General features: G+C 40.2%; 1 protein-coding gene across 2 annotated transcripts in view; it reads left to right on the plus strand.

Moving 5' to 3' along the window:
* TTLL11 (tubulin tyrosine ligase like 11) overlaps positions 1 to 26,756 on the plus strand; it is a 278,011-nt gene that overhangs the window by 96,939 nt on the left and 154,316 nt on the right. For both annotated transcript variants that reach the window (XM_030207555.1, XM_030207556.1), the window contains 3 exons: positions 5,627 to 6,202; positions 9,498 to 9,593; positions 26,407 to 26,525. In XM_030207555.1, coding sequence (XP_030063415.1) covers positions 5,627 to 6,202; positions 9,498 to 9,593; positions 26,407 to 26,525 — 791 coding nt within the window. The remainder of the gene's footprint in view (positions 1 to 5,626; positions 6,203 to 9,497; positions 9,594 to 26,406; positions 26,526 to 26,756) is intronic.

Raw genomic sequence — 26,756 nt, forward strand, 5'->3', positions numbered from 1 at the left:
ACCTCCACCCAGAAACAAGTGCAGATGAAAACTAAAACATTTCTCCAAAAATATTCTGATTCTCATGTCATCTGAACAATGGCAACATAAATCTCTCCACTTCCAGGCACATCTACAGTATATATATAAAAGGCACCACTGAAGCCTACAGCCGGAAGTGTGAAGCGCCAGAGATATCCGGTTTCCCCATGAGTGAAGGAAAACAGCACAGCACGTAATCCCACGAAACAGTGAAGGACTCAGAGGGGGGAGGGGAGAGAGATGCCCTCACTCTCTCTGTAACAAAAACACAGAACAGCAGGACACAACACTGAAGGACTGGACTCGGAGGGGGGAGGGGGAGAGGGCAGAGGGCAGGGACACACACACTCCCACATGCACACTCTGAAGAAAACCTTGCTAGCCCCCGTTTCATTTGCATCAGAAACGGGTTTTTTTTTACTAGTTGTGAAATAATATAAAACCTAAAAAAAAACCCTATCAACATGCATGTACCAAACACGTCATGCAACAGTAGCATTTAATCCTATAATTCAAACAGCAAGAATTCTACCAGTGAATAGACAATACTACATATATTACACTGGGCCCTAAAATGCCAATATACCTACAACTGGTACAACAGAATAAGTAGGACAGCCACAGACCTCTAGACAGAAAATACATGCAAACAGAAAATCACAGCAACATAGAAATCGAGCGTGGTACGCCGAGTTTTAAAAAAGGTTCCAGAGGAGATCCGGGAAATTATAGACCGGTGAGTCTGACGTCGGTGCTGGGCAAAATGGTAGAGACTATTATTAAGAACAAAATTACAGAGCATATTCAAAAGCATGGATTAATGAGACAAAGTCAGCATGGATTTAGTGAAGGGAAATCTTGCCTCACCAATCTGCTACATTTCTTTGAAGGGGTGAACAAACATGTGGATAAAGGGGAGCCGGTTGATATTGTGTATCTAGATTTTCAAAAGGCGTTTGACAAAGTACCTCATGAAAGACTCCAGAGGAAATTAGAGAGTCATGGGATAGGAAGTAGTGTTCTATTGTGGATTAAAAACTGGTTAAAAGATAGAAAACAGAGAGTACGGTTAAATGGTCAGTATTCTCAATGGAGAAGGGTAGTTAGTGGGGTTCTCCAGGGCTCTGTGCTGGGACCACTGCTTTTTAACATATTTATAAATGACCTAGAGATGAGAGTAACTAGTGAGGTAATTAAATTTGCTGATGACACAAAGTTATTCAAAGTCATTAAATTGCGGGAGGATTGTGAAAAATTACAAGAGGACCTTACGAGACTGGGAGAATGGGCGTCTAAATGGCAGATGACGTTTAATGTGAGCAACTGCAAAGTGATGCATGTGGGAAAGAGGAACCCGAATTATAGCTACGTCATGCAAGGTTCCATGTTAGGAGTCACGGACCAAGAAAGGGATCTAGGTGTCGTCGTTGATGATGCGTTGAAACCTTCTGCTCAGTGTGCTGCTGCGGCTAAGAAAGCAAATAGAATGTTAGATATTATTAGGAAAGGAATGGAAAACAAAAATGAGGATGTTATAATGCCTTTGTATCGCTCCATGGTGCGACCGTACCTTGAATATTGTGTTCAATTTTGGTCGCCGCATCTCAAAAAAGATATAGTGGAATTAAAAAAGGTGCAGAGAAGGGCGACGAAAATGATAAAGGGGATGAGACGACTTCCCTATGAGGAAAGGCTAAAGCGGCTAGGGCTCTTCAGCTTGGAGAAAAGGCGGCTGAGGGGAGATATGATAGAGGTCTATAAAATAATGAGTGGTGTTGAACGGGTAGATGTGAAGCGTTTGTTCACATTCTCAAAAAATATTAGGACTAGGGGGCATGCAATGAAGCTACAATTTAGTAAATTTAAAACGAATCGGAGAAACTTTTTTTCACTCAACGTGTAATTAAACTCTGGAATTCGTTGCCAGAGAATGTGGTAAAGGCGGTTAGCTTAGCGGAGTTTTAAAAAGGTTTGGACGGCTTCCTAAAGGAAAAGTCCATAGACTGTTATTGAATGGACGGGGAAAATCCACTATTTCTGGGATAAGCAATATAAAATGTTTTGTACATTTTTGGGATCTTGCCGGGTATTTGTGACCTGGATTGGCCACTGTTGGAAACAGGATGCTGGGCTCGATGGACCTTTGATCTTTCCCAGTATGGCAATACTTATGTACTTATGTAAATTTGAAAGGAGACCATTTAGCCTACCCAGTCTGCCTATTCATGCCATCTAGTATCCCTTCCTCTCCCTTAGAGATCCTATGTATTTATCCTAAGCTTCCTTGAATTCAGATAGTCTTCATCTCCACCATCTTCACTGAGAGGCTGTTCCACAAATTTGCCACCTGTCACATATGTGAATGTTTCCTTGTTTGTGGTCACCTCGCCCTCGGGTGGCCAGGACCGGAGGCTGCTATGGACTGTCACCCATTCCAGACTTCAGCCTAGTCCGGTCCAGATCTTCCGGGCTGCCAGACTTGCTTTTCTTGTTTGTGCCTGAACAGCACTCGTGGCTTTATTAATCACCTGGAAACTTCTGTGTTTGCCTTTGCATCGTCTAAGGTCACTGGTTTGTTGGTGCTTTGTTGCACTTCTGCCTAGTCTGGTTTCTTGTGTAGTTCCTTGTCTGATTTTAGTTAGTCTGTGTGTAGTTTAGCTTAGGTTTATTTGCTTGTTTCCCTAGTCTTGTTTCTGGTCTGTATTCCTTGTCTAGTTTCTGTTTGTCTGTGTCTCTTGCTTAGTGGCTGCTCTGCAGCTTTCAGTCTTGTCTCTTGTCTGTCAGTTTTTGTACCCTGTTTCAGTGGCTGCGTGGGAGCTTTCAGTTCCTGTCCTTTAGCTTGTCCATTTCCTGCTTTGTGTAGTTTTGTCTGTCTGTGATTCCTAGCCCAGTTTCTTGCCTTGCTGCCCATGTATATTCCTTTCCCCTCTGACCCTCAGTCTCTGTTCAGCCTAGTTGGCATTCAGTTCCTGCCCTGTCTGGTAAGTCCTGCCGGCCGTCTGCACCCAGGGGCTCAACTCCTGGGGAAGAGCAATCAAGTGCAGGTGAAGTCTAGCTGATTCTGTCAGAGTTTTGCCTTGTCTCTGGTGTGGGGTGGTTTTGCCTGCCACTGCCGCTCCTCGGCAGTGGCCCAAGGGCTCACGAACCTAGTTTCTGCTTTGAAAGCCTGACACCACCCTCTATGTGAAGAAGTATTTCCTTAGGTTTCCCCTGAGTTCGTCCCCTTTCACTTTCATCCTATGCCGCCTCATTCCAGAGCTTCCTTTCAGTAGAAGGAGACTTGCCTCTTGTTCATTTATGCCACAAAGGTATTTAAACATCTCTATCATATCTCCCATCTCCTGCATTTTTTCCAAAGTAGATAGCCCCTTTGAAAATTGTCCTCCCTTTCCCTTATACAGAAATATACCCTCATTGTCAATAGCACCTATACTTTAGCTCATAGGGGAAAGGAGGTAGGGTTAAGATAGGCCAGTGGAAGTATGAATAGAGATTCCATTTTGAAATATGCATACAAGTGCAAAGTGTGCAGGGTAGAGAAAAATGAAGAAAGGGGTCATGGATTTCATATGCCACCTTTCTGTGATACAACCAGAGTGGTTTATATTTATTGTATACAGGTTCTTTCTCTGTCCCTAGTGAGTTCACAATCTAAGTTTTATATCTGGGGCAATGGAGGGTTAAATGACAGACAAAAACAAGAGTCAAACCTTATAAAAAGCAAACAGTCTTTATTTATATTCCAAAGCTCCCAAAGATTCATGGGACTCAGAAGAGGACCCTCATTACTTCTTGGAAAAGCATGTAAATCTCCACCTGAGAGTCTCTCTTTCAATTGTTTTGTCGAGGAAATGACTTTGGTCATCCCATTTAAGTTGGAGACAGAGGAGAAGACCAGGGCAGATATGTGATCTGTTCTGGACTATGAGTAGCCTCCTAAGGTAGGGTTCACAGTACCATTGCACCCTATCCTTAAAGATGTACTGATGAAGAGCTGGAAATCTCCCCTCTCAGTGCAGGTCATGCCTAAGAAGGTGGATACACAGTGTTGTATCCAGAAGGCTCCCTGTAAAAGAATCAGTTGGACCACTAGATGACCGAGGGGTAAAAGGGACACTCAGGAAAGACAAGGCTATAGTGGAGAGATTAAATTAATTCTGTGTTTTGGTTTTCACCAAGGAAGATGTGGGAGAGATACCAGTACCAGAAATGGTATCCGTTGCTGATGAGTCAGAGAAACTGAAATAAATCTCTCTAAACCTGGAAGATGTAATGGGGCAATTTGACAAATTGAAGAGTATCAAATCACATGAACTGGATGGTATACATCTCAGAGTACTGTTCGAGTTGAAAAATAAACGTGCAGAGCTATTATTGTTAGTAATATGAAGATTGGAGGGTAGCCAGTGTAACACCAATTTTTAAAAAAGGTTCCAGAGATGATCTGGGAAATTATACTCTGGTGAGCCTGATGTCGGTGCCAGGCAAAATAGTAGAGACTATTATAAAGAACAAAAATTATACAGCATATACACAAGCATGGATTAATGAGACAAAGGAGCTCATTTTCAAATCACATAGGCTTACAAAGTTCCATAGGTTACTATATAACTTTGTAAGTTTAAGTGCTTAGAAAATATGCCTCAAAGCCAACATGGATTTAGTCAAGGGAAATCTTGTCTCACCAGTCTACCACATTTCTTTGAAGTTGTGAATAAACATGTGGATAAAAGTGAGCTGGTCGATATTGTGTATCTGGATTTTCAAAAGGCATTTGACAAAGTACCTCATGAAAGACTCCTGAGGAAATTAGAAAGTTATGGGCTAGGAGGTAATGTCTTATTGTGGATTGAACACTGGTTAAAAGATAGAAAACAGCAAGTAGAGATAAATGGTCAGTACTCTCAATGGAGAAGGGTAGATGGCGGGGTTCTCCAGGGGTCTGTGCTGAGCCAGGTCGCCAAGCGGATCCTACCCCTCCACCCGATCTCTTTGATCCTCCGGTTCCAACCTCCCACCTTCCCCCAAAGTCTTGTATTAATAGTAGTTATCCAGATATCAATCTTGCTTGAAAAGCAACATTTTCAACTGCTTTTGGAACCCAGGTAAATTTTTGCTCTTATTTTTCTATAGTCTTGTGTTTTAGGAACAAAGCAAGAGACCCATTTTCCTGGTCCATGTCAGTTTTGCCACTGCCATTGCTGGAGTAGCAACTAATAATTGCTCTGAGGATCTTAGAGTTCCATTGCATAATGAGGGCCAGTTTTATTTGAGGTGAATGTACAAATAAGCAGATAGAAACTATTAAGCTAAATTAAATATATATACATAACCAGTAGTAAGGGTAAATTTTGAAAAGAAAAAGAAATGATTGTTGTTTGCGTTTGCATTTGTGGAGAATTTGCAAAAGTACAAGAAGTTCTTTTTTAACCTTTAGCAATTGCACAGAGTTATACACTTGCACAAGAACATTTTAATATGGCCACTCTGCTTGCTAGGGTATAACGCTTTATTCTCACAGTTACTGTATATTAAAATGTTGGTTTAAATTACTGCATGGTACATTAAGTTTTCTTTTTCTTCTTCTTCCTCCATTTTTATTAAGGTAAATAAGGTGAAAGGAATTGACTCATCCTGGAAGCCCACATTCATTGTAAAACCTGATGGTGGGTGTCAAGGTGATGGAATCTACCTCATTAAAAATCCAGGTAGCATTCGAGTTATGGGAAGTACACAGAACAAGCCATCAGTGGTTCAAGAATACATCAGCAAACCACTTCTTATTGACAAACTGAAATTTGACATCCGTCTGTATGTTATACTGAAGTCTTTAGAACCACTAGAAATTTATATAGCCAAAGAAGGATTGTCAAGGTTTTGCACAGAGCCATATGAAGAGCCCACCCAGAAGAATCTACACCATGTATTCATGCACTTAACCAACTATTCACTGAATATTCATAGTGGCAATTTTGTGCACTCTGACAATGCAAACACTGGCAGCAAAAGGACTTTCTCAAGTATTCTTCACAGACTGTCCTCCAGAGGGATGGATATTAAGAAACTCTGGTCAGATATTATTTCACTGGTAATTAAGACTGTTATTGCACTGACTCCAGATCTCAAGGTTTATTATCAAGCTGACATACCACCAGGGAAACCTGGACCTACATGCTTCCAGGTAAGTTGAAAATGTTACTTCAAAGCTCTTCCTCATCACTAACTAGTAGTAATCACGGGGAATAGTACATCTGATAGCTACATTCCAGCAGATAAGTGATTTCATAGAACTTTTGAATATAGATTAGTGCTGCATTTACTTATTCTGAATTGGCGCATGCTCATTTGGAACTAAGAACATCTGCGATTGAAATCCACTTTGCCCCTAATTCTATAAACTTGGGTGCCCAATTATGCTTTTAGTTCACAAAATTGTGTGCGCAGGGTATAGAATACTGCCTAACTTAATTGTTTAAGTGGATGCCAGTTGGCTTTAACCGCCAATAATGACCCTTAAGTGGTGTTAATTGGCACCAATTTGCAGTTAAGCGAGTGCCTTTCACTTAGGTTCTAATTATAAACTTAGCGCCTAAGTTCTATAGCATGTAACTGCAATGGGAGCGTTAATATGGGAGGGACATGGGTGAGTCAGAGGCATGCCAGGCGCTCACTAAGGGACCCTTTTACTAAGCTGCGATAAAAGGTGGCCTGCGCTATGATTAGCGCATGGGGTTTACCACCCACTGAGACCACTTTTAGCGTGGGTGTAAAATGGCCATATTTCCATTTTTTTTGTTAATGGCGAGGTGCTAATTTTCAAATTAGCATATAGCCATTAGCACGTGAGCCCTTACCAACACCTGTTTAGTAGGCAGAAAGTGCTCACTCGCTAACCATGCACTAATTGATTGTCGTGCGGCAGTGTAGCTGCACCAACCGATTAGCACTGGGCCCACCTACTCTCCATCCCCAAACACGCCCCAGGCGCTAAAAAATGCAAAGTATTGTTTAGCACCGGGGAAGTGTGTTGATGCCTGAAGTACCAAGGGGCGCGCACATTGCATTATGGTGTGCGGGAAGCACGTGTTAGTGCTTACTGCCGCTTATTAAAATGACCCCTAAGTTTATAGAATATCAGTTGCACGTGCAGTATTTAGGCGCAACCATTTACATCCACCTTTGATGTGGTATAAGTGTTCACACCTTACACTGGTATTCTGTAATGGCTTCAGCATCCAACTTTGCCGTTGCAGAATACTTGCTTAGTGCTCAATTTATTTGCTCCTAACTTTTGGCGCCCTTTCTTGAACATAAAAGCCATACTGGGTTAGGTCATAAGTACATAAGTATTGCCACACTGGGACAGACCAAAGGTCCATCAAGCCCAGCATCGTGTTTCCAACAGTGGCCAATCCCAAAAAGGTTCAATACATTTTATGCTACTTATCCTAGAAATAGCAGTGAATTTTCCCCAAGTCAATTTAATAATGGTCTATAGACTTTTCCTTTCGGAAATCGACCAGACCTTTTTAAAACCCCACTAAGCTAACCGCCATTACCACATTCTCCGGCAATGAATCTACTTACCTGGAATCTACTTCTTTATTAATACCACATGTATTATAGAAAAATGATATTATTACATCTTGCTCCCTGTTCAGTTGCATATCTTAAAGTGTTCTGAAAGTGTCTTCCTTACCTTTCAGAAGTATCCACAGTATATTCGCTCACAAATAAAATGTTTACTGCAAAAATCTTGTATTTTGTAGAATGTGATATCTGTTATAGCACCCACAAGCAAGTTTACTGCATAAGCTTTGAAGTATTATTGCTAGGGGTTGTATATACTTGTGCAATGCTGTTCTTCTTTGTAAAGAAAGAGTAAAGAGGCCCAGGGAAACCCTAGAACAGGAAAATGTTGTTCTTGTGATTTTTAAAAATCCCTGCAGGAGCAGAGTGACAGACAGCCATGCAACACTTGGGAGATATTCTGTAAGAGTACTGTAAGGCTTACATGTAAACTGAATTTTTGTCTCTAAATGCATATTGATTTATTTGTGCACCTGGATTCAAGGTGAGTTACAACTGAAGGAATTAGCAATATCCCTGCCTGGCTTTTCCTCCCTTCCTCCCTTTATTATTTTTTTTTAAACAGGTAGTTTTGGGGGCTGTTTAGAGAAACATTCTTAAGTAAAACTGCACAAAAACTATCGGAAGCCTTTTTCATTGTTGAATTAGTAATGCTTCATGCCAGTGAGGAACAGAGAGCACAATTGAACACACCACTCATAGAAAGCACAAGATATTTTTAAATTATAGATAAGGTGACCGCTGAAGTGGAAGCTCTTATTACCCCAGCACATTCATTCGTTGCAGATGATCATACTCTAAGCTGCTGAGTCCATACATCACGATTTGCAGGGATCTAGTTAGACAATAGCATAAAAAGTGAAATACTCTATATTGCTATTAATGAAACAAGAAGATTGTTGAGAATGGAGAAGGCTGAACATTTCTAAAACCTATTGGATTTTGTGCGGCATGTGGCCTGCTCTTCCTGACCAGAGGACCTATGTTAGCAATGAGCCTTTGCTATTCTGTGGATTCTGACTGGCCCCCACAGGTGCTACTTAATTCAAGCGCACCTGTGACATATTCCCAGGCGAGAGAAAAGAAAGCCAGCCCAAGCTGAGGGAAAAAACAGCAAAGGAGAGACGGCTTCTGCTCTGGGAATACAGGACAGGTCTGAACCTTAGTAACACACTAAAAAACTTGATAGCAGCGTGCTTCTCTGTCTCCAAGGTTAAGACCTGGTCCTTGATGCTAACAGTCTTCATGCAAGCATACTTAGAGTTCTCATAACTTTCGGTGTACTTCCGATTGGAGGAATGTTGATAGAGGTTTCCAGGAATGATTCTGAGCATATGCAGTCAAGGACCCTTGCAAACAACACTGTTGTCTGCTTTCTGATGAGGCATGTGTCCTGACCTCTGTTTTTGATGCTAAGAAAAACTAGATCATGACTTTTTACTGCTTTATACCATTTGAAGGCCCTAGTTAAATGTTATAGACATTTTTCATATTTTTTTAGTTTCTAACTTAATTTTTAATTTTTATTAGTTTATTAGTTTCTATGCATTGATGGGAGTGAAGGATTAACCTAGGATAACAGCCTGAAATCAGGAAAACGGGTTTAAATTCTACTGCTGGTCCTTGTAATCTTGGGCAAGTCATTTGACTCTTTGTTGTCTCAGGTGCAAACTATTGTGTGAGCCTTCCAGCTGATGTACCTGATTGTAACTCACCTTGAACTGCTACTGAAGTGAACTAAAACCAGATTTAAAAAATAGAAATGCCACTGTTTCTTTGCTTAATTGTGCTGTGCTTGACCTAAAGCTCAGTTGAGAACTTATTTTTTAATCTGCAATTTAATCATGAATATGATATGAAATAATGGTAATCTATGACTTATGCAGATTTTAGGCTTTGATATTCTTCTAACAAAAAACTTGAAACCTATGTTACTTGAAGTAAATGGGAATCCGAGCATGAAAATTGAGCATGAGCAAGAGGTAAGAAATTTCAGACAGATTACAGAAAGTTGGTACTAATATTTTTCTCCATTGTTTTTATTCATTTTCTGTTGGGGAATGTTATGAGTTATGTGTATGCTGTGGTTGACTTTCAGAGCAGACAGCATAAATGGTAATGTTCCCTGAGAAACCTTGTTTCTTTAAGGCCAGCATACATGTAAACTGAATTTAAATATGGAAGACAAATTGTTCTCATTGAGAGATGATTTAAGGGAACAGTTCATGGTGATTTAAATATTTTGGAAGGGTTAAAATTCTGCTAGACATAGCCCCATGGGAACAAAAACATATTTTCTTCAAAATAAAGTATCTAAAAATCTGTTATACTGACGCATTTAATATGAGGCTCTCTACTCCTTTCCTTCTTGTCAGTCTCTAGAGTTACTGTTAAAAAATGTTCCACCTCTTGACTTGCTATGTTCATTTCAGCTGAACACAAATATTTGCACAATAGAAACTGTACTAGTTTCAATGCAGTAATATGTTTCATAGCATATCATAAATTTGTGCATATCTGTGTGTGTGTGTATATATATATTATATTGCACATACATATATTAATGAAATGCATGAAACTGTAGATATTAATAAGGCATAAAAATATAAACATGCACGATTGAAAGCGTTTGTTTTAATTAGATAATACTTTATCTCGCCTAGCAGTTTTCTTTGATCTTACTTTTGAGAGTGGTTAGTGTAATGGGCTGAGATCTGGAGAGGGAACCAGTGTTCAAATCCTGTCTCTTGCCACTGTGATACTCCATGTGATTTTGAGTGAGTCACTTTATCTTCCAGTGCCTCAGGAACCCACTTAGGGCCCAATGCTCAAAGGTATTCAATAGAGAGAAACTCTACAGCAAATCTAGTGGAGAAAAAGCACTACAGCATGCTCAGAGTAATGAACATACAGATAGATTAATGCCGCATTGAAAGTGCTGCTTAGTACTTTGCACTAACTTTCTTGTCTGTGCCTGAGCCCAAATGCAAAAAAACCCCTAAGGGAACGGTACAGTTTATGAGGTGAAAATCTTTTGTGCATGAAAGAGGAGCGGGACTTGGGTGTGATCGTATGTGATGATCTTAAGGTGGCCAAACAGGTAGAAAAGGCGATGTTGAAAGCTAGAAGGATGCTTGGGTGCAGAGGGAGAGGAATGACCAGTAGGAAAAAAGGAGGTGATGATGGCCCTGTATAAGACCCTAGTGAGACCTCATTTAGAATATTGTGTACAATTCATGCCTAGAGCTAAGTGGTACATAGTTCTAGGCATGAGCTTAAAGAATTGTCCTGATAGACTTTTATCTGCAAAACCATTTATGGTAATAATAGCACCTCTAATATGTTATTGCTTCACTAAAATCCAAAATAAAATGATAGATAAGTCTTTTAACTTCTGGAAGCTAAATATATTTTATACATCCTTTGCTTGAAATTTTATAGGCATTTGCATCTGAAACATCATAGGTGAACCTAGAAATTTTCCACCAACTTTCAAAGGGAAAGTGTATGTGTATTTTTGTGTTGGACTTTATCACATGTATAAAGTACCCCTGGACATCTGCACCTGTAGGAAAAGGACATGCATTCTTGTAAGTGCAATTTCCTTATTGTCCATTCCAGACCAGAACAAGTGGGTGTTGTGTCCGTTGACCAGCTGATGGAGATAGAGCAAGAAAGTAGTTCCATATGCTTTTCTTTTAAAGGAGATTGTGCCATAGAATGCTTAGTATTACTCTGTCTCCAAGTGGATGGTGATTGTGCTCTGTACAGTCTTATGGCTTCTAAGACTTGTTAGCTTCTGAAGTACTTTATTTCAACCTATCAGCAGCTTAACATTTTCTGATCTTACAGAAAATGTGCATGTAGGAAATACTTGGAGGGCTCCAAATTCTTTTCCTATTTCTCCTCCTATCCTAAGAGGAGTGTGGTGTTGAACTGCTTCTAGACTGTTCATCTGTGACTAATTCCTTGTCCAGTTTTCTGGCTGGAAACCCATTGAGTATGGGGAATGCTTTACTGGAGATGGTGAATACCAGAGGGCAACACTCGGTACTGCTGAATCCCTTCCCTCCTCCCCCAACTAGCTACCACCATGAAGAGGAGGTTTCTTTCTGTAGATAGCAAGAATATTCGATCTTTGCTTGAGTTTTGAATGCTTTCTGTTGTGCTGGTTAATATTATGACACTTCTCCTTTTCCTGTGTGAATAATTTCTCCTTTCAGTTATTCGTGAGGAAATTACTTCATTGTTCTCTTTGCTTCTTTCCTGCAAAAAAAAAAAAAAGTGCCAGTCTGTCATTTTATTTCTTTGTATTACGTCTTTTATTATTGGGCATATTTAGTGTTCTCATATTCTTATATACCTTTCATTTAGAAGGCTCAAGATTCATCATTTTGACAGAGGGTGGTTACTTAAAACCCACCCTTAAGGTTTCCCTTATTTCATTTTTAGAAGTTTCTTTTTGTTACCAGGACTCTATTTAAATTGGTAGCTCAGGTATTCCGTATTTAAGCACCTTTATAAAGGGGTTTGGTATATTGTCTAGCTTAGTGCTGTTAGTACCATGTTTCTATGAGATGTTTTATCCACTATTCAACTTGAGCTTTTCTGAGGCCATTTCCACTGCTTCCTGGTCTTTATGGTAACCATGGTGTCACGCAACTAAGAGAGTGAGCCCTTAGACCACAAATGAATTGACTCTGCCTAGGCAACCTGAGGGTTAGTTAGGCCCTGGCTGACGACAGGTGAGTCATTCTTAGGCAAGATACTAAACACTGTGTTCGAGGCTTGATCTGGTGTAATTATTTATTTGATTTTACTTTATCTTCAATGATTTAGTTGTTTATACATATTTTTACAATTGTAATTGTACTTTATTTTTAACAATTTAGTTGTGTTGTTCGTTGTACTGTTTTGTTTATTTATTGTATTGTCCATATTTTTACAATTATATTTGTACTTTTGTTATTTTTAACTATTTAGTGTCATTCATTATATTGGTTTGAATATTTAATTATTTATTGTATTATTCATTAAATATATATTTGTTTTTAGACTCCTGAGGCAAGCCTTTTGGGCTTAAATATAGCTTTGTGTCCAGTCTTTGATCAATAAATCTTCTTAAGCACAAGATTGTCCTTTTTGTCTCTGGAGTCTGTGGTCCTTTTCCCACTATCTCCCTCTCCTGTTTGAAAAATATTCTGGAAAGCATCCATTCAAGATCTTAAAAACAAAGCATATAGCTTTGAAATAGATTCTGGCCTGAACAGGCAACCAGTGTAAAATCTGCAATCATGGTGTTACATGATCATATTTACTCTTTGAAATAATTAATCGAGCCACTGTATTTTGCAGTAACTGAAGTCTTCCTAAGGATTTGGAAGTTAATCCCAAATAGAGTGAATTACAATAGTTGATTTTCAAATCATCAATTGAAAAATATGAGTGCACCTGATGTAAAAATCTAAGATTAAAATAAATAGCAGTAGTCAGTTTCTTAATATGAAGATCACCATTCAAATCCAAATCCAACCATCCTCCCAAACTCTTAACAACCTGCTGTAAAGTGATAGTTTTACCCTCTAAAATATGGACGAATGGGCGCCTGGCTTTCTTTGTACTCTACTTAGGTTTAAGCAGATTATAAATGAATAAACCATAACTATCATGCATATTGCAGTTTTGCCACTTTTCTATCCATTGTGCTCCATTTCTATTTCCATGCTCCTTTTCTGTTATTTGAAAATGTATGTCTTCTGGATTAAGATTATCATGAATTTGTGTACTTAGTCCATATCTGTGGTTTTTGGGCTCTATTACATCCTTTCTCCCTTTCCTTATACTTACTAGATTCTCCACTTTACTATCGTATCTATTCCTACAACATCACAATTAACTGGGGAGCAAATGAACCTTCCCCCCCCCCCCCCCCACATACTGTGATAAATATAGGTCATGCCTTGTTCTAGAGAGACCACTAGAGAGAGCTCTACCATAAAGGGCCTGCTTAGCCAGAGAGTGGCCACTAGAGCTGATTACTGCTTAAAATCAAGAAGGCTGTAGGAAGGGTCCCCACCAGGGAGTTCAAAAGGGCATTTTCCTTTTAAGAAGAGGGCTCAGATAGAAATGTTCAGGTACCATCTGGAAGGAAGGAGAGTGTTCCAGAAGGGAAGGGGTTGTGCTTCCAATAACCTACATTACTGTCTGTGCCTCAGAGACAGGAGTTGCCTTCTGGATGTCTGGGGGGGTGGGGGGGGGGGGGGGTTGGACCCTCAAGTAAATCTTTACTCCCCCAGGCAGAGCTCCAGGCAAGCAAAAACTCTGGCTACTAAATAAGTATTAGATTCAATAAATGTTTATTCAGAGAAGCCAATATAAAGAAGCTAATAAGCAATTAGTCAGATATTAAAGAAAATAAAAACCCCAATAAAGTATAATATGTAGCAAATAAACAGAGTTTTCCCTGGGAGCTGTCAATATGTCCACCTATTAGTGTGGACACACTGAGGCCCCCCATCCTTAGTTCTATTTCCTCTTATATACATTTTCTTTCCTTCTTAATTACCTTTCCTACTTAATGAATATGTATTTTTCCAGAACATTCTATTCCTTTTATGGCAAAAATCCTGTTCCAGCATTTTCTGTCATGTTCCAACTTCTATTATTTATTTGACAGTTTAAAACCTGTCATAAGTAGAGGAGTGTGGTAGCTGTGTTAGTCCACTCTTAAGGTTATCAATAGAAATCAAACAAAATAAAACATAGAAAAGAAAATAAGATGATACCTTTTTTATTGGACATAACTTAATACATTTCTTGATTAGCTTTCGAAGGTTGCCCTTCTTCGTCAGATCGGAAATAAGCAAATGTGCTAGCTGACAGTGTATATAAGTGAAAACATTCAAGCATTACTATGACAGTCTGACAGGGTGGGAGGATGGGTGTGGATAGGTGAGGGGTGGAGAGAAATACAGCTTTATGGTTTATAATGGGCTAGGAACCCCAGATCCTTGTTAAGTCCTTTCTGTTGGGTGTTAAAATATTCAATCATTCTGACTTCAAAGGTCTTACGTTCTTGTATGGTTTTTAAAGTTACCTTTCAGGATTCTCACTGTGAAGTCACTGGTACAGTGTCCTGGTCCTGTAAAATGCTGACCAACAGGGGTGGGAACCCTACTGGCACCAATATTGTTCATGTGATGTCTATGTAAATTGAATCTTGTCTTAAGCATCTGGCCTGTTTCTCCAATATAGCATCCTTCATTACATTTTTTACACTGAATGATATATACCACATTGGAAGATGAGCAAGTGAAAGATTCCTTTATGTTGAATATCTTTCCTTTGTGGATGACTGTGGGGTCCTGTGAAATATTTTGGCATAGTTTGCAACTGGATAAATTACAGGGAAGTGTGCCCTTCTGTTCCTTTTCATTCTGTGATGGAAGTTTACTTCTGATTAGCTTGTGTTTTAAGTTGGGTGGCTGTCGGAAGGCCAGTACTGGTGGGGATGGGAATATCTCTTTCAGTAATTCATCCTCCTGGAGTATAGGTTGTAGATCTCTTATGATTTTCCTCAGTTTTTCCAGCTCTGGATTGTATGTCACTACAAGGGGGATTCTGTCTGTGGATTTTTTCTCCTTGTACTGTAGCAGATTCTCCCTGGGTGTTTTGAGGGAGGAGGCAATATTCTTGGAGATTATTTTGGGGTTGTAGCCTTTCTGTTTGAAGGATGCAGTCAGGCTTTTAAGGTGTCTGTCTCTGTCCCCTGGGTCAGAGCAGATACGGTGGTATCTTGTGGCTTGGCTGTAAATGATGGATCTTTTTGTATGTGAAGGATGGAAGCTGGAGTTGTGGAGGTAGCTGCATCTGTCTGTGGGTTTCTTGTATATAGATGTTTGTATACAGCCATCACTGATTGAGACCGTGGTGTCCAAAAAATTTTCTGGGGAGTAGTCAATTTTGAATCTGATTGTAGGATGGTATGTATTGAAGGCAGAATAAAATTGTTTCAGAGTTTCTTCACCCTCCGTCCAAATCATAAAAATGTCATCGATGTACCGGTAGTATTTTAGAGGTTTGGTCTGGTGTGTATTCAGAAATGTCTCTTCCAGCTCAGCCATAAAAAGGTTGGCATATTGGGGTGCTGTCCTGGTGCCCATTGCAGTGCCCATTATTTGTAGATAGATATCATTGTTAAAGCGGAAGTAGTTGTGAGTTAAAATGAATTTGATTAATTTTGTAATAGTTTCTGGTGAATATTGATGGTCCAGTGTGGATTTTTTTAGGAGTCTTCCACATGCAGCTATGCCATCCGCTTGTGGAATGTTGCTGTATAGTGATTCTACATCCATCGTGACAAGAAGGGTGTTAGGTGGTAGTTGCTTGATATTTTTCAATTTATTCAGAAAGTCTGTGGTGTCTTGTATGAAGCTGTTAGTTTTGTGTACGAGAGAATTCCCTCTATGAATCCAGATATTTCTTCCGTGAGTGTGCCAATACCTGATATGATTGGTCTGCCAGGGTTTCCCGGTTTGTGGATCTTGGGTAGCATGTAGAATGTGCCCATAGAAGGCTGGTTTGGTATGAGTTTCTTCAGGTGAGGTTGCGCTTGTGTAGGAAATGTTTTGATAAGGTCTTTCAGCTGTTTTGTGTAATCCTGTGTGGGGTAATCAGTTATATACCTGTCATATAAAGCATAAGTTTTCATTTGATATGAGTTGACCTGTGTCCTTGGTATGCACAGTCATCATACCAGCCCCCTCCACCTTCATGCTTAGCTCACAGTTTTACCCACACCCACTTTCTCCTTCTGATTGTTTATCTGGATACAGCAAGCCTCCTTAGTCATAGGAGTCTCTGGCTCTTAGTTGCTGTCCAGCAATTTATCACAAGTTAGCATAGGTCAAATGTCAACCTACAAATTTCTACAGCCTTAGAAAGTAGTTACCAGAAAAAATTCTGTCTTGTAATTCCAGATCTACTCCCATCTCAAGAAAAGCAAAATAGCAATATTAAAATAAAGACTAGAAATATAGAGGGTTTGCACCTTGCTATGGCCTCTGTGATATACATCTCCCCTCTTGTGGGGCCTCAAACTAAGCGCAGAAGAGGGCCCAAACTATGACTAGGTTCTTCTGGCTTTAGAGGCCTCATTAGACAGAGAAGTAAGTGATGGACCCCAAAGCAAATTATAGTCTGTATCTACCCCTAGAAGCGAACATGAGAGGAGGGAAGCTGGGCTGGAGCATGGACTACCATTACCTTAGTGGCTGCAGTCGCCATGATCCAGTGGCAAGCAGTCATAGCACAGGAAACCAGAAGACAGAACATAAGACCTGCTATAATCAATATTACACAAAAAATGAGCAAGGGGTGTAACCAAGAGGCTAATGACCCCCACCAAGAGGTAAAAGTAGGCCACCAGGAAAAATCAAGACCTTCCTTATAATCATCAACATTAAGTTTAGCCAGCTGTAAAATCTTATCCATGGCATGTCTAACAATATGTGTTTGATTTATAACTATGGTACAACATTCAGAAGAATTGAGCATAGTACAAAGGCCACCTTGGGCAGCAAAAATATAATCAAGGCCCCTACGATTATACCGTGAGACAATATTCAGTTCATTGATCTGATCTTGTAGAGCAATAATAACAATGTCAAGTCCATGAGTGAGTACATGAAGCAATGATTGAAGATGTCGAGTAGCCATACCCAGTTCAGTGATAGAAGCTGTGGGGCCTGCAATAGGAATCCAAGCAGTGGAAGATAGGGCAACAAGCCTTTTCTTTGTCAATTAATATATTGAAGTGCTAATTTAATAGCTTCATCTTCAGGAGCAACAGGGGATGGAAGGTTGAGTAGAGCACATTTAGAGCGGTGAGAAAGGAAAGAGGGTGAGAGGAGGGAGTTATGTAATGGGATAACTTTAGGGAAATAGTTCAAAGTAACCAGAACATAGAAATCATAGGTAGAAGGTAAAATCATGTGGAGGACATTATCACAACCAATAATGACCAAGGAGAGGATAGTGAAATTTACAAAAAGATGTTGCACTATAATAAGAGTGAAAGTGAGGAGAGCCATAATGGGAACCTTGATCCCAAGGAGAAGAGGTAGGGTAAGGAGCTGGTCCACATAAAAGGTGCCAACCATCAAAAGCAAGGCAAGGAGAAAAAGGATTATCACAAGAAGAAAACTTATAGAGCTAGAAGGGGAAATGTGAAGCATTTGTTCGAGAGATAGTAAGTATGGGGGCAGGAGGGTCATTAAGATCATCGCTGCCATAATCAATAGTAAGAGGACACATAGGAGTGCCAGGAGAGAGCAATCACAAGGAGTTTGAAGGTTCGAGGAGTGACATTAGTATGGTGACATGGCATGGGAAGAGAAATTGAAAGGTTTCTAAAAAAAAAAACTCCAAAGAAGGATAAGGAGAGGTAAAGAAAGGACGTAAGGCAGGATCAGAGGGGGAAGAAGCATTGTAAAAAGAATACCGTAATCTTGATCCCAGGAGCCTGGGTGTGGAAAATATGAAGGTAGGAGATCAGGAAGTGATACAGGAACAGGAATGGCAGGGACATCAGTAGGATAGGGAGAAAAATGAGAGCAGACTATACATGGAGAAGACACATTAACTGGCCCATGAGATCTTGGACTGAGTGAAGCCAAAGATTTGAGCGTGAAGGAGTACTAGGAAGGGAAAAAAACAGGGGGAAGAAAGGAGTAGGAGTAAATATAAAAACAGCATTATTTAAATCACTAGTCCAGAGTTAAAAAATAGTGGAGATTAAGGAAACTGGTAACAAAATCTAAAAGACAAATAGTGCTATAATCGGAGTCTAAATTTCTGTAATTTGAAGAACAGGTGAGAAAACAAGTACACAGCTAAGAGTTCTCTGGATCAACAGAGTTCATGGAGTCCATAGAAGTATGTGGCGCAGTGGAATTTGATGGAGTGAGAGCTGTATCTGGGCAGGGGCATAGGTCACTCAAATGTGTCCACATGATATCTCCCTCTAGAATGGCTGCAGTGGGAGTCACAGTGGCAATATGATAAGGGCCCGTGTAGACTGGAGCTGTCCAGGTCTTGTGGGTGAAATTCTTAAGATACACCAACTGACCCGGATGGTACTTGTACACAGGACTGGTAGCAACAGATGGTAGCTCACGCAGATATGTGAGTTGTTGTGTTGCAATCTGTAAATTACGAGCAAACACAGACAATGAATCAGGAGTGATAGCTACATGAGGGATGTTGGAAGGTGGAGGTAAAGGTAAGATGCGTCCAGTGCACAACTCCTTAAAGGGGTGTTGCGGAGCGAAAAAGTGCTGCTGGCAGGGCTTGGAGCCAAGTCTGTGATATAGTAGACATAAGCTGTCTAAGTTTATTCTTCCTAATTTCACTTGTACTCCCTGTTAATCAATTAATTCTACCAATTCGCATTATTTTAATGCTTTAATATAGAAATACAAATATCAATATAAAACATATAACATATATAGATCCACAGTGCTCCCAGCATTGCTGGAAATTCTTTCCCAATACCGGTCATACATATATCTTCTTACCACAGCTATAGGATATATCAAAGTTATACCAAGCTGATACTATATTTTCCAAAAAACATACACCGTTACATATTGCAAAGTCAATAACCCGCAGGTGTAGAGATGTACCCTTGATGGTTCTTTATAGTTCATATGGTAGTCACTATGCTACCTTCATCAACAAACTCCTGTATCAACCGGGCTTCAACTGTTCATAACTCTCCTTAACAACAAGGAGCATTAATTGTTTTATTCGGAAAACATAGGAGAAGAACACCTTTGACAATAATCTTGCATGTTTTAAGATCGTTGGCAATAAAGAAATCCAGCTACTGCGAGCCCCTGCAGCTTATCCTCATTCCAGCATGTTCTCTCATTCGGTTCTCCGAATGAGAGAACATGCTGGAATGAGGATAAGCTGCAGGGGCTCGCAGTAGCTGGATTTCTTTATTGCCAACGATCTTAAAACATGCAAGATTATTGTCAAAGGTGTTCTTCTCCTATGTTTTCCGAATAAAACAATTAATGCTCCTTGTTGTTAAGGAGAGTTATGAACAGTTGAAGCCCGGTTGATACAGGAGTTTGTTGATGAAGGTAGCATAGTGACTACCATATGAACTATAAAGAACCATCAAGGGTACATCTCTACACCTGCGGGTTATTGACTTTGCAATATGTAACGGTGTATGTTTTTTGGAAAATATAGTATCAGCTTGGTATAACTTTGATATATCCTATAGCTGTGGTAAGAAGATATATGTATGACCGGTATTGGGAAAGAATTTCCAGCAATGCTGGGAGCACTGTGGATCTATATATGCTATATGTTTTATATTGATATTTGTATTTCTATATTAAAGCATTAAAATAATGCGAATTGGTAGAATTAATTGATTAACAGGGAGTACAAGTGAAATTAGGTTGTTAAAAACGTACTTTGTTTCTAAATATAAAAGTTTCCCCAATAGGTGTTACTAAGTTTATTCTTCAACAGACCATTACACCTTTCTACCAATCCATTTGAAGTAGGAGAATAAACTGACACATACCGCCAATCAAAAGACAAATTTTGTGTTAATGATTGAAGTAGGGCATTGTGGAAATGAGAGCCATTGTCAGTGACAATTCATTGGGGAATTCCAAAACGAGGAATTAGAGAAGCCAGCAAAAATTTTGCCATGACATAAGTTGTCTCGTTTGTACATGGTTCCACCTCATACCACTGGGTGTATGAACAGATGCATACTAAAAGATAACGTTTCCCTTGACAGGATTGCTGCATGTCTGTAAAATCACAGTGCCATTCCAGAAAAGGACCAGACGGACGAGGGATAAGTCCTAAAGGAATATTAGGGCCCCTCTGTGGCACAGTGGTGTTACAAACAAGACAAGCCTATACTATATCATGGCATCTAACCAATTTTGAACACTGTATACAAGGTATCTGCAGAACAGTGGGATTGATAATGTAACTCATGCAGTAGCAAAGTTAAAGCATTACGTGGACAACAAGGTAAATCATTAGGACCAAGCCAACCCACAGAACTGTGACTGGCACCCAGAAGTGCCCAGCGTCTGATTTCCTCTGCTGGAGCAAATTTCTGTAACTCGGAGATAGAGGGAAAAGCATTTGACAAATTAACAGTACTTCTAGTCTGTGTGATGCCTGCAAAAGAAGAAACAGTATTAGTAGCGGCAGCATGAGCTGCTATGTCAGCAAGGGCATTGCCTCGAGCTAACCAAGAGTCTAATTTCCCATGTGCAGGATGCCAGCACACAGCAGTGTCAGTTTCAGCTTCTGATCTAGCAATTAAAAGTTGTAAAAGTAACAGCCATAGATTTATAGCCTGTATAGGGTCCCCAGAAGCTGACACAAAACCTTGTCTACTCTACTTCCGTAGATGTTCATGTAAAGAAGCCACTACATAATGAGTGTCAGAGACAATAGTAAGGGCAATAGTCACAGGAACTTCTTGCAAAACAGCAACCAACGCAGCTAGTTCAGCTTGTTGGGAACAAGGGAGAGTTACCCCAGGGGAGGAACATGGGGCTACCCAGGGAGGAGAATTATCCAAACCTATTGCCCTGAAAGGGGAACTAGAGAAGTTCCCAAGAGAAGGCCCTGAGTTTAATGGGAATGTGAATGGGGAAAAGTGTCCTAATTGGAAAATCCCGAGGAGTCCCAAAAAGAGGAGGAGAGCCCTCTATTGAAGTCCCTGAAAGAAAGTATAGTGCAGGTGGAATTGAAGATACAGGCCCTAAGTAAACCTGGAAAGAAGTATGGTCAACCTGAATAATGCCTGAGGGAAATTCTGGACTTGAATAAAGGGCTGGTGCAAGCTTTGGTGGGAAACATACAGCAACAGGAGATAACCCATAGGTTAATGGAAGAAAATCTTAGGGAGTCGGGATAGAAATTGGTCCTATTTGAGGATATGTGTAGAAAGGAAATGGCTGCTTCCGTGCAAGACTTAGTCTAAGCTGGTGGGAACTCTTCAACAGAATGAAATCTATGAGAAACAGTTAGCCAAGCCACCGTTAGAGCTGAGCTTCTCTCAGAACAAAAGCTAAGAGAAGTGCACCATTTTAAGAGAGCAAAAGGAGGCCCAATTAGCAGAGCAGCAGACTACACATGAGCAAGAGATAAGGGACCTAATGGCCAAGTTGCAACCGGATCAAGAGTGAATGGTAGCCCAATTTGAAGCAGAGCTCCAGAAGTCTTGTCAGGGGTGGCAAAAGGAGTGAGTAGCCTTAGCTGAGAACTTAAGGGAACAGCAGGCACATACTCAACTCCAGGAGCAAGTTTTGAATAGATTCATCATCTCGGTAAGGGCAGAATTGGAAGAGACGCAGTGGCAGAATAAGCACAAGGAGCTGAAGTTGGCCAAGATGAGGGCTCTTTTTAAAAAGGTTGGCAAAATATAGCAAAAAGCCTCAGGATGGCTGAGGGGGGAGTTATCCCAGGTAACGGCTAGAAGAGTTGAAGGGCCACCACGAAATCCAGATGACGAAGATACAACTGGGACATGACCAGGTAGTAGCTGATTGGGATGTAGAATTACAAGGGGCCAAGGCAAATACCAAAGGCCTGGGTAAGTTTTGCCTAGAACTAGAGGCAAAGTGTGAAGTGCTGTCCAGAAAGGTAGATGCTCTCCTGCACAGCTTGAGTAGCAGAAAGAGCAAGTAGAGGCACACCTAAGTGAATGCCAAGAGGAGCTTAAAGAGTGGAGCATGCTGGGGAAGAGAGGTGTAGCGTACTTGCTAACAGAGTGAAAGAACTGTTGCAGGTGAAGGAGGAGGCTGAACAAGAGCAGGAGCACTTAAAAATAGAGATGTGAACTCCAGGATAAGCTCAGGGAAAAGGAGCACCAACTGCTGACTGATGAGAAGTCAGGGGGAAGCGCAGCACAGGCTTGAGGAGAAAGTCTGTGAGTTGGAAAATAGCATAAAGAACTTAACCCAGAAGGGGGCAGAGCTCCTTATGGTTTCTAAAAACAGAGAGCAGCAAAAGACAAGTGGAACTGCAAGGGGAAGGATAGGAGCCCAGATATTATGGGGTTAAGTAACTTCCCATCCCTGAGTAGGAGTCAGAGTAGGGAGAACCAGAGGAACAAATTCAACCCCACATACAGAGGTGGTAAGAAGGCTATCTAATTTAAAAGGCTCCAGGTGAGCATGTTGAAGAGAGAGGCTTCCCATGGGAGGGGGAGGCTAAGCACCTAAAATAAAGGGTTATCCTTAGGTCACAAATACCTCACTAGAGGACCGGTTAGAGGAAGAGTTCCTGAAAGGGGGAGAAGGCCCAGGGCTCAGGTGAGAAGCAGTGATGGCACTAGTGCACCCAAAGTCCTGTACTCTGAGGGGGGATCCTATAAAAAGGGAGAAAAAAGGAAAAGCCTGAGAACCCATAGAAAAGGTAGGCCTAAGACCCTATAGCCAAAGTAGAGATACATAACAAGGCCTGTAGTGGGCAAAAGTATGAGGAAGATGAAATTCAGAACTAAAAGTCCTGTGGAGGATATAAAGAAAAGGGGACTTAGCAAAGTTAAAAAGAAACCAAGTGGGGGTAAGGGTAGGAAGCCTCAGGCCAAGAAACTGGGCAGGAAAATTTGAAACCAGGGCCCGGGGAGATGGAAGAAGAAAGGAAAAAAGGATCTTTGGGGACCTAGGGTTAAGGGAAGAAGTTCCCCTAGGAAGGATCATTACCTTTAAGGTTTGGAAAGCTACATTGTATAAAGCGTTCCGTTGGATCCCTATCCCTGTACCTAGAGTGGGAATTAGGGAATGTAAATAGTCTTGTTCATAATAAGGTTATGGAAAGGGAGACAGGAAAAAGTGTAAACTCCTCCTTAGTTATAATGGGAATCACAGCAGCTAAGCTGCAGATTGATTAATCTGTCAGGAATTGCTGCTTCTCATAAAAATATGCAATGCAAACCAATCAAAAATGAATATAATCAGATATAAATCACATATACAATACAAGTGTTTTAAATCACATGTACATTAAGATATCTTTAATAAATAGAATAAAATATCAACATATAAAAATGAATCAATAATCTAGAACAGTGAGACCAACACATAAAAATTATGTACTAATATTTAAAACAACATTAAACTACTAAAATTAAATCATACATAAATATGAACAAAACATATAGAGGGAGAGGTGGAGATAAGAAAATGTAATCATTGTGTTCAATATACATACCTAAAAAGAGGGTATATAAGTGTTATATACACATCTGGTAGCGCTATATAAATGCTATTAGTAGTAGTAGTAAAAGGGAAAATCAAGAAGAAATCATTGTGTAATCAATGATTACATTTTCTTATCTCCACCTCTCCCTCTATACAGTGGTGGAAATAAGTATTTGATCCCTTGCTGATTTTGTAAGTTTGCCCACTGACAAAGACATGAGCAGCCCATAATTGAAGGGTAGGTTATTGGTAACAGTGAGAGATAGCACATCACAAATTAAATCCGGAAAATCACATTGTGGAAAGTATATGAATTTATTTGCATTCTGCAGAGGGAAATAAGTATTTGATCCCCCACCAACCAGTAAGAGATCTGGCCCCTACAGACCAGGTAGATGCTCCAAATCAACTCGTTACCTGCATGACAGACAGCTGTCGGCAATGGTCACCTGTATGAAAGACACCTGTTCACAGACTCAGTGAATCAGTCAGACTCTAACCTCTACAAAATGGCCAAGAGCAAGGAGCTGTCTAAGGATATCAGGGACAAGATCATACACCTGCACAAGGCTGGAATGGGCTACAAAACCATCAGTAAGACGCTGGGCGAGAAGGAGACAACTGTTGGTGCCATAGTAAAAAAATGGAAGAAGTACAAAATGACTGTCAATCGACAAAGATCTGGGGCTCCACGCAAAATCTCACCTCGTGGGGTATCCTTGATCATGAGGAAGGTTAGAAATCAGCCTACAACTACAAGGGGGGAACTTGTCAATGATCTCAAGGCAGCTGGGACCACTGTCACCACGAAAACCATTGGTAACACATTACGACATAACGGATTGCAATCCTGCAGTGCCCGCAAGGTCCCCCTGCTCCGGAAGGCACATGTGACGGCCCGTCTGAAGTTTGCCAGTGAACACCTGGATGATGCCGAGAGTGATTGGGAGAAGGTGCTGTGGTCAGATGAGACAAAAATTGAGCTCTTTGGCATGAACTCAACTCGCCGTGTTTGGAGGAAGAGAAATGCTGCCTATGACCCAAAGAACACCGTCCCCACTGTCAAGCATGGAGGTGGAAATGTTATGTTTTGGGGGTGTTTCTCTGCTAAGGGCACAGGACTACTTCACCGCATCAATGGGAGAATGGATGGGGCCATGTACCGTACAATTCTGAGTGACAACCTCCTTCCCTCCGCCAGGGCCTTAAAAATGGGTCGTGGCTGGGTCTTCCAGCACGACAATGACCCAAAACATACAGCCAAGGCAACAAAGGAGTGGCTCAGGAAGAAGCACATTAGGGTCATGGAGTGGCCTAGCCAGTCACCAGACCTTAATCCCATTGAAACTTATGGAGGGAGCTGAAGCTGCGAGTTGCCAAGCGACAGCCCAGAACTCTTAATGATTTAGAGATGATCTGCAAAGAGGAGTGGACCAAAATTCCTCCTGACATGTGTGCAAACCTCATCATCAACTACAGAAGACGTCTGACCGCTGTGCTTGCCAACAAGGGTTTTGCCACCAAGTATTAGGTCTTGTTTGCCAGAGGGATTAAATACTTATTTCCCTCTGCAGAATGCAAATAAATTCATATACTTTCCACAATGTGATTTTCCGGATTTAATTTGTGATGTGCTATCTCTCACTGTTACCAATAACCTACCCTTCAATTATGGGCTGCTCATGTCTTTGTCAGTGGGCAAACTTACAAAATCAGCAAGGGATCAAATACTTATTTCCACCACTGTATGTTTTGTTCATATTTATGCCTGATCACACGTAGTACATTAAAAAAGCTATTTAAAAAATTAAAACTTTTATTGTCTTATTACATTGGATTCTCATTTTTATTATATTTATCTGTATTGATTTTAGTAGTTTACTGTTGTTTTAAATATTAGTACATACTTTTTATGTGTTGGTCTCACTGTTCTAGATTATTGACTAATTTTTATATGTTATTTCCTTTCTCTTTTTTCCTTTCCCACCTGTTGTGTTTCTTGCTTCCTATGTTTTTCCATCTTTGTTTTCCTGTTATTTGTATTCTTGGAAATTAATAAAATATTTGAAATATATATTAAAGATATTTTAATGTACATGTGATTTAAAACATTTTTATTGTATATGTGATTTATATCTGATTATATTCATTTTTGATTGGTTTGCATTGCATATTTTTATGTATGGCTTTATGTTTATGTTTTGTTTTTATAGTTTTACCCCTGACGCAGCCTGAGGGTGAAACGTGGCCACGTCGGGTATTGTTCTAATAAATTTTTCTATCCATTTCTGCTTTTCTGCTTGTTTACATTACTCAGTAAGCAGATTTGTGCCTTTTTTGTTTATCTTTTAGATGAAAATAACAGACAAATTTAGGAATGTAACTTAGGTGCCTAAATTTAGGAGCTCAGGTTATTTTGAATATCAGGCCCTTAAAGGCAGAATTTCAAGAATGGTTTGTAGGCCATGGATGAACATTATTTGATTAGGAATTATAGTATAATAATTGCTGTATTGTGTTTTTCTGTAATTTGAAGCTTGCCCCAGGAGTGGTTGAGTATGTTCCAAGTCTCGTTGATGAAGAAGTAAAAGTAGCAGTTATCAGAGACACCCTCCGTCTAGTGGATCCTATGAAAAAAAAGTACAGTCGGAAACAGTGAGTATTCTCATGATTTTATTTTTTGTTTTGACCCTGTGCACCCCAAACAATCAGAAATTTTTGCCTTTATATTGGTGGCTTCTAGATTTTGGTAGGCTTCCCAAAGGAAAAAAATTATGATCTCTATTTATAGAAAACAAAACATTCACTACTGCATATTTATTTTATGTATTTAAAACATTTATAGCCTGCAGCTCTCCACAGTTCTTGGTGGGGTGCAGAGCTACA

This window comes from Microcaecilia unicolor, chromosome 6 (assembly GCF_901765095.1).
Source record: "Microcaecilia unicolor chromosome 6, aMicUni1.1, whole genome shotgun sequence".
NCBI lineage: Eukaryota > Metazoa > Chordata > Amphibia > Gymnophiona > Siphonopidae > Microcaecilia > Microcaecilia unicolor.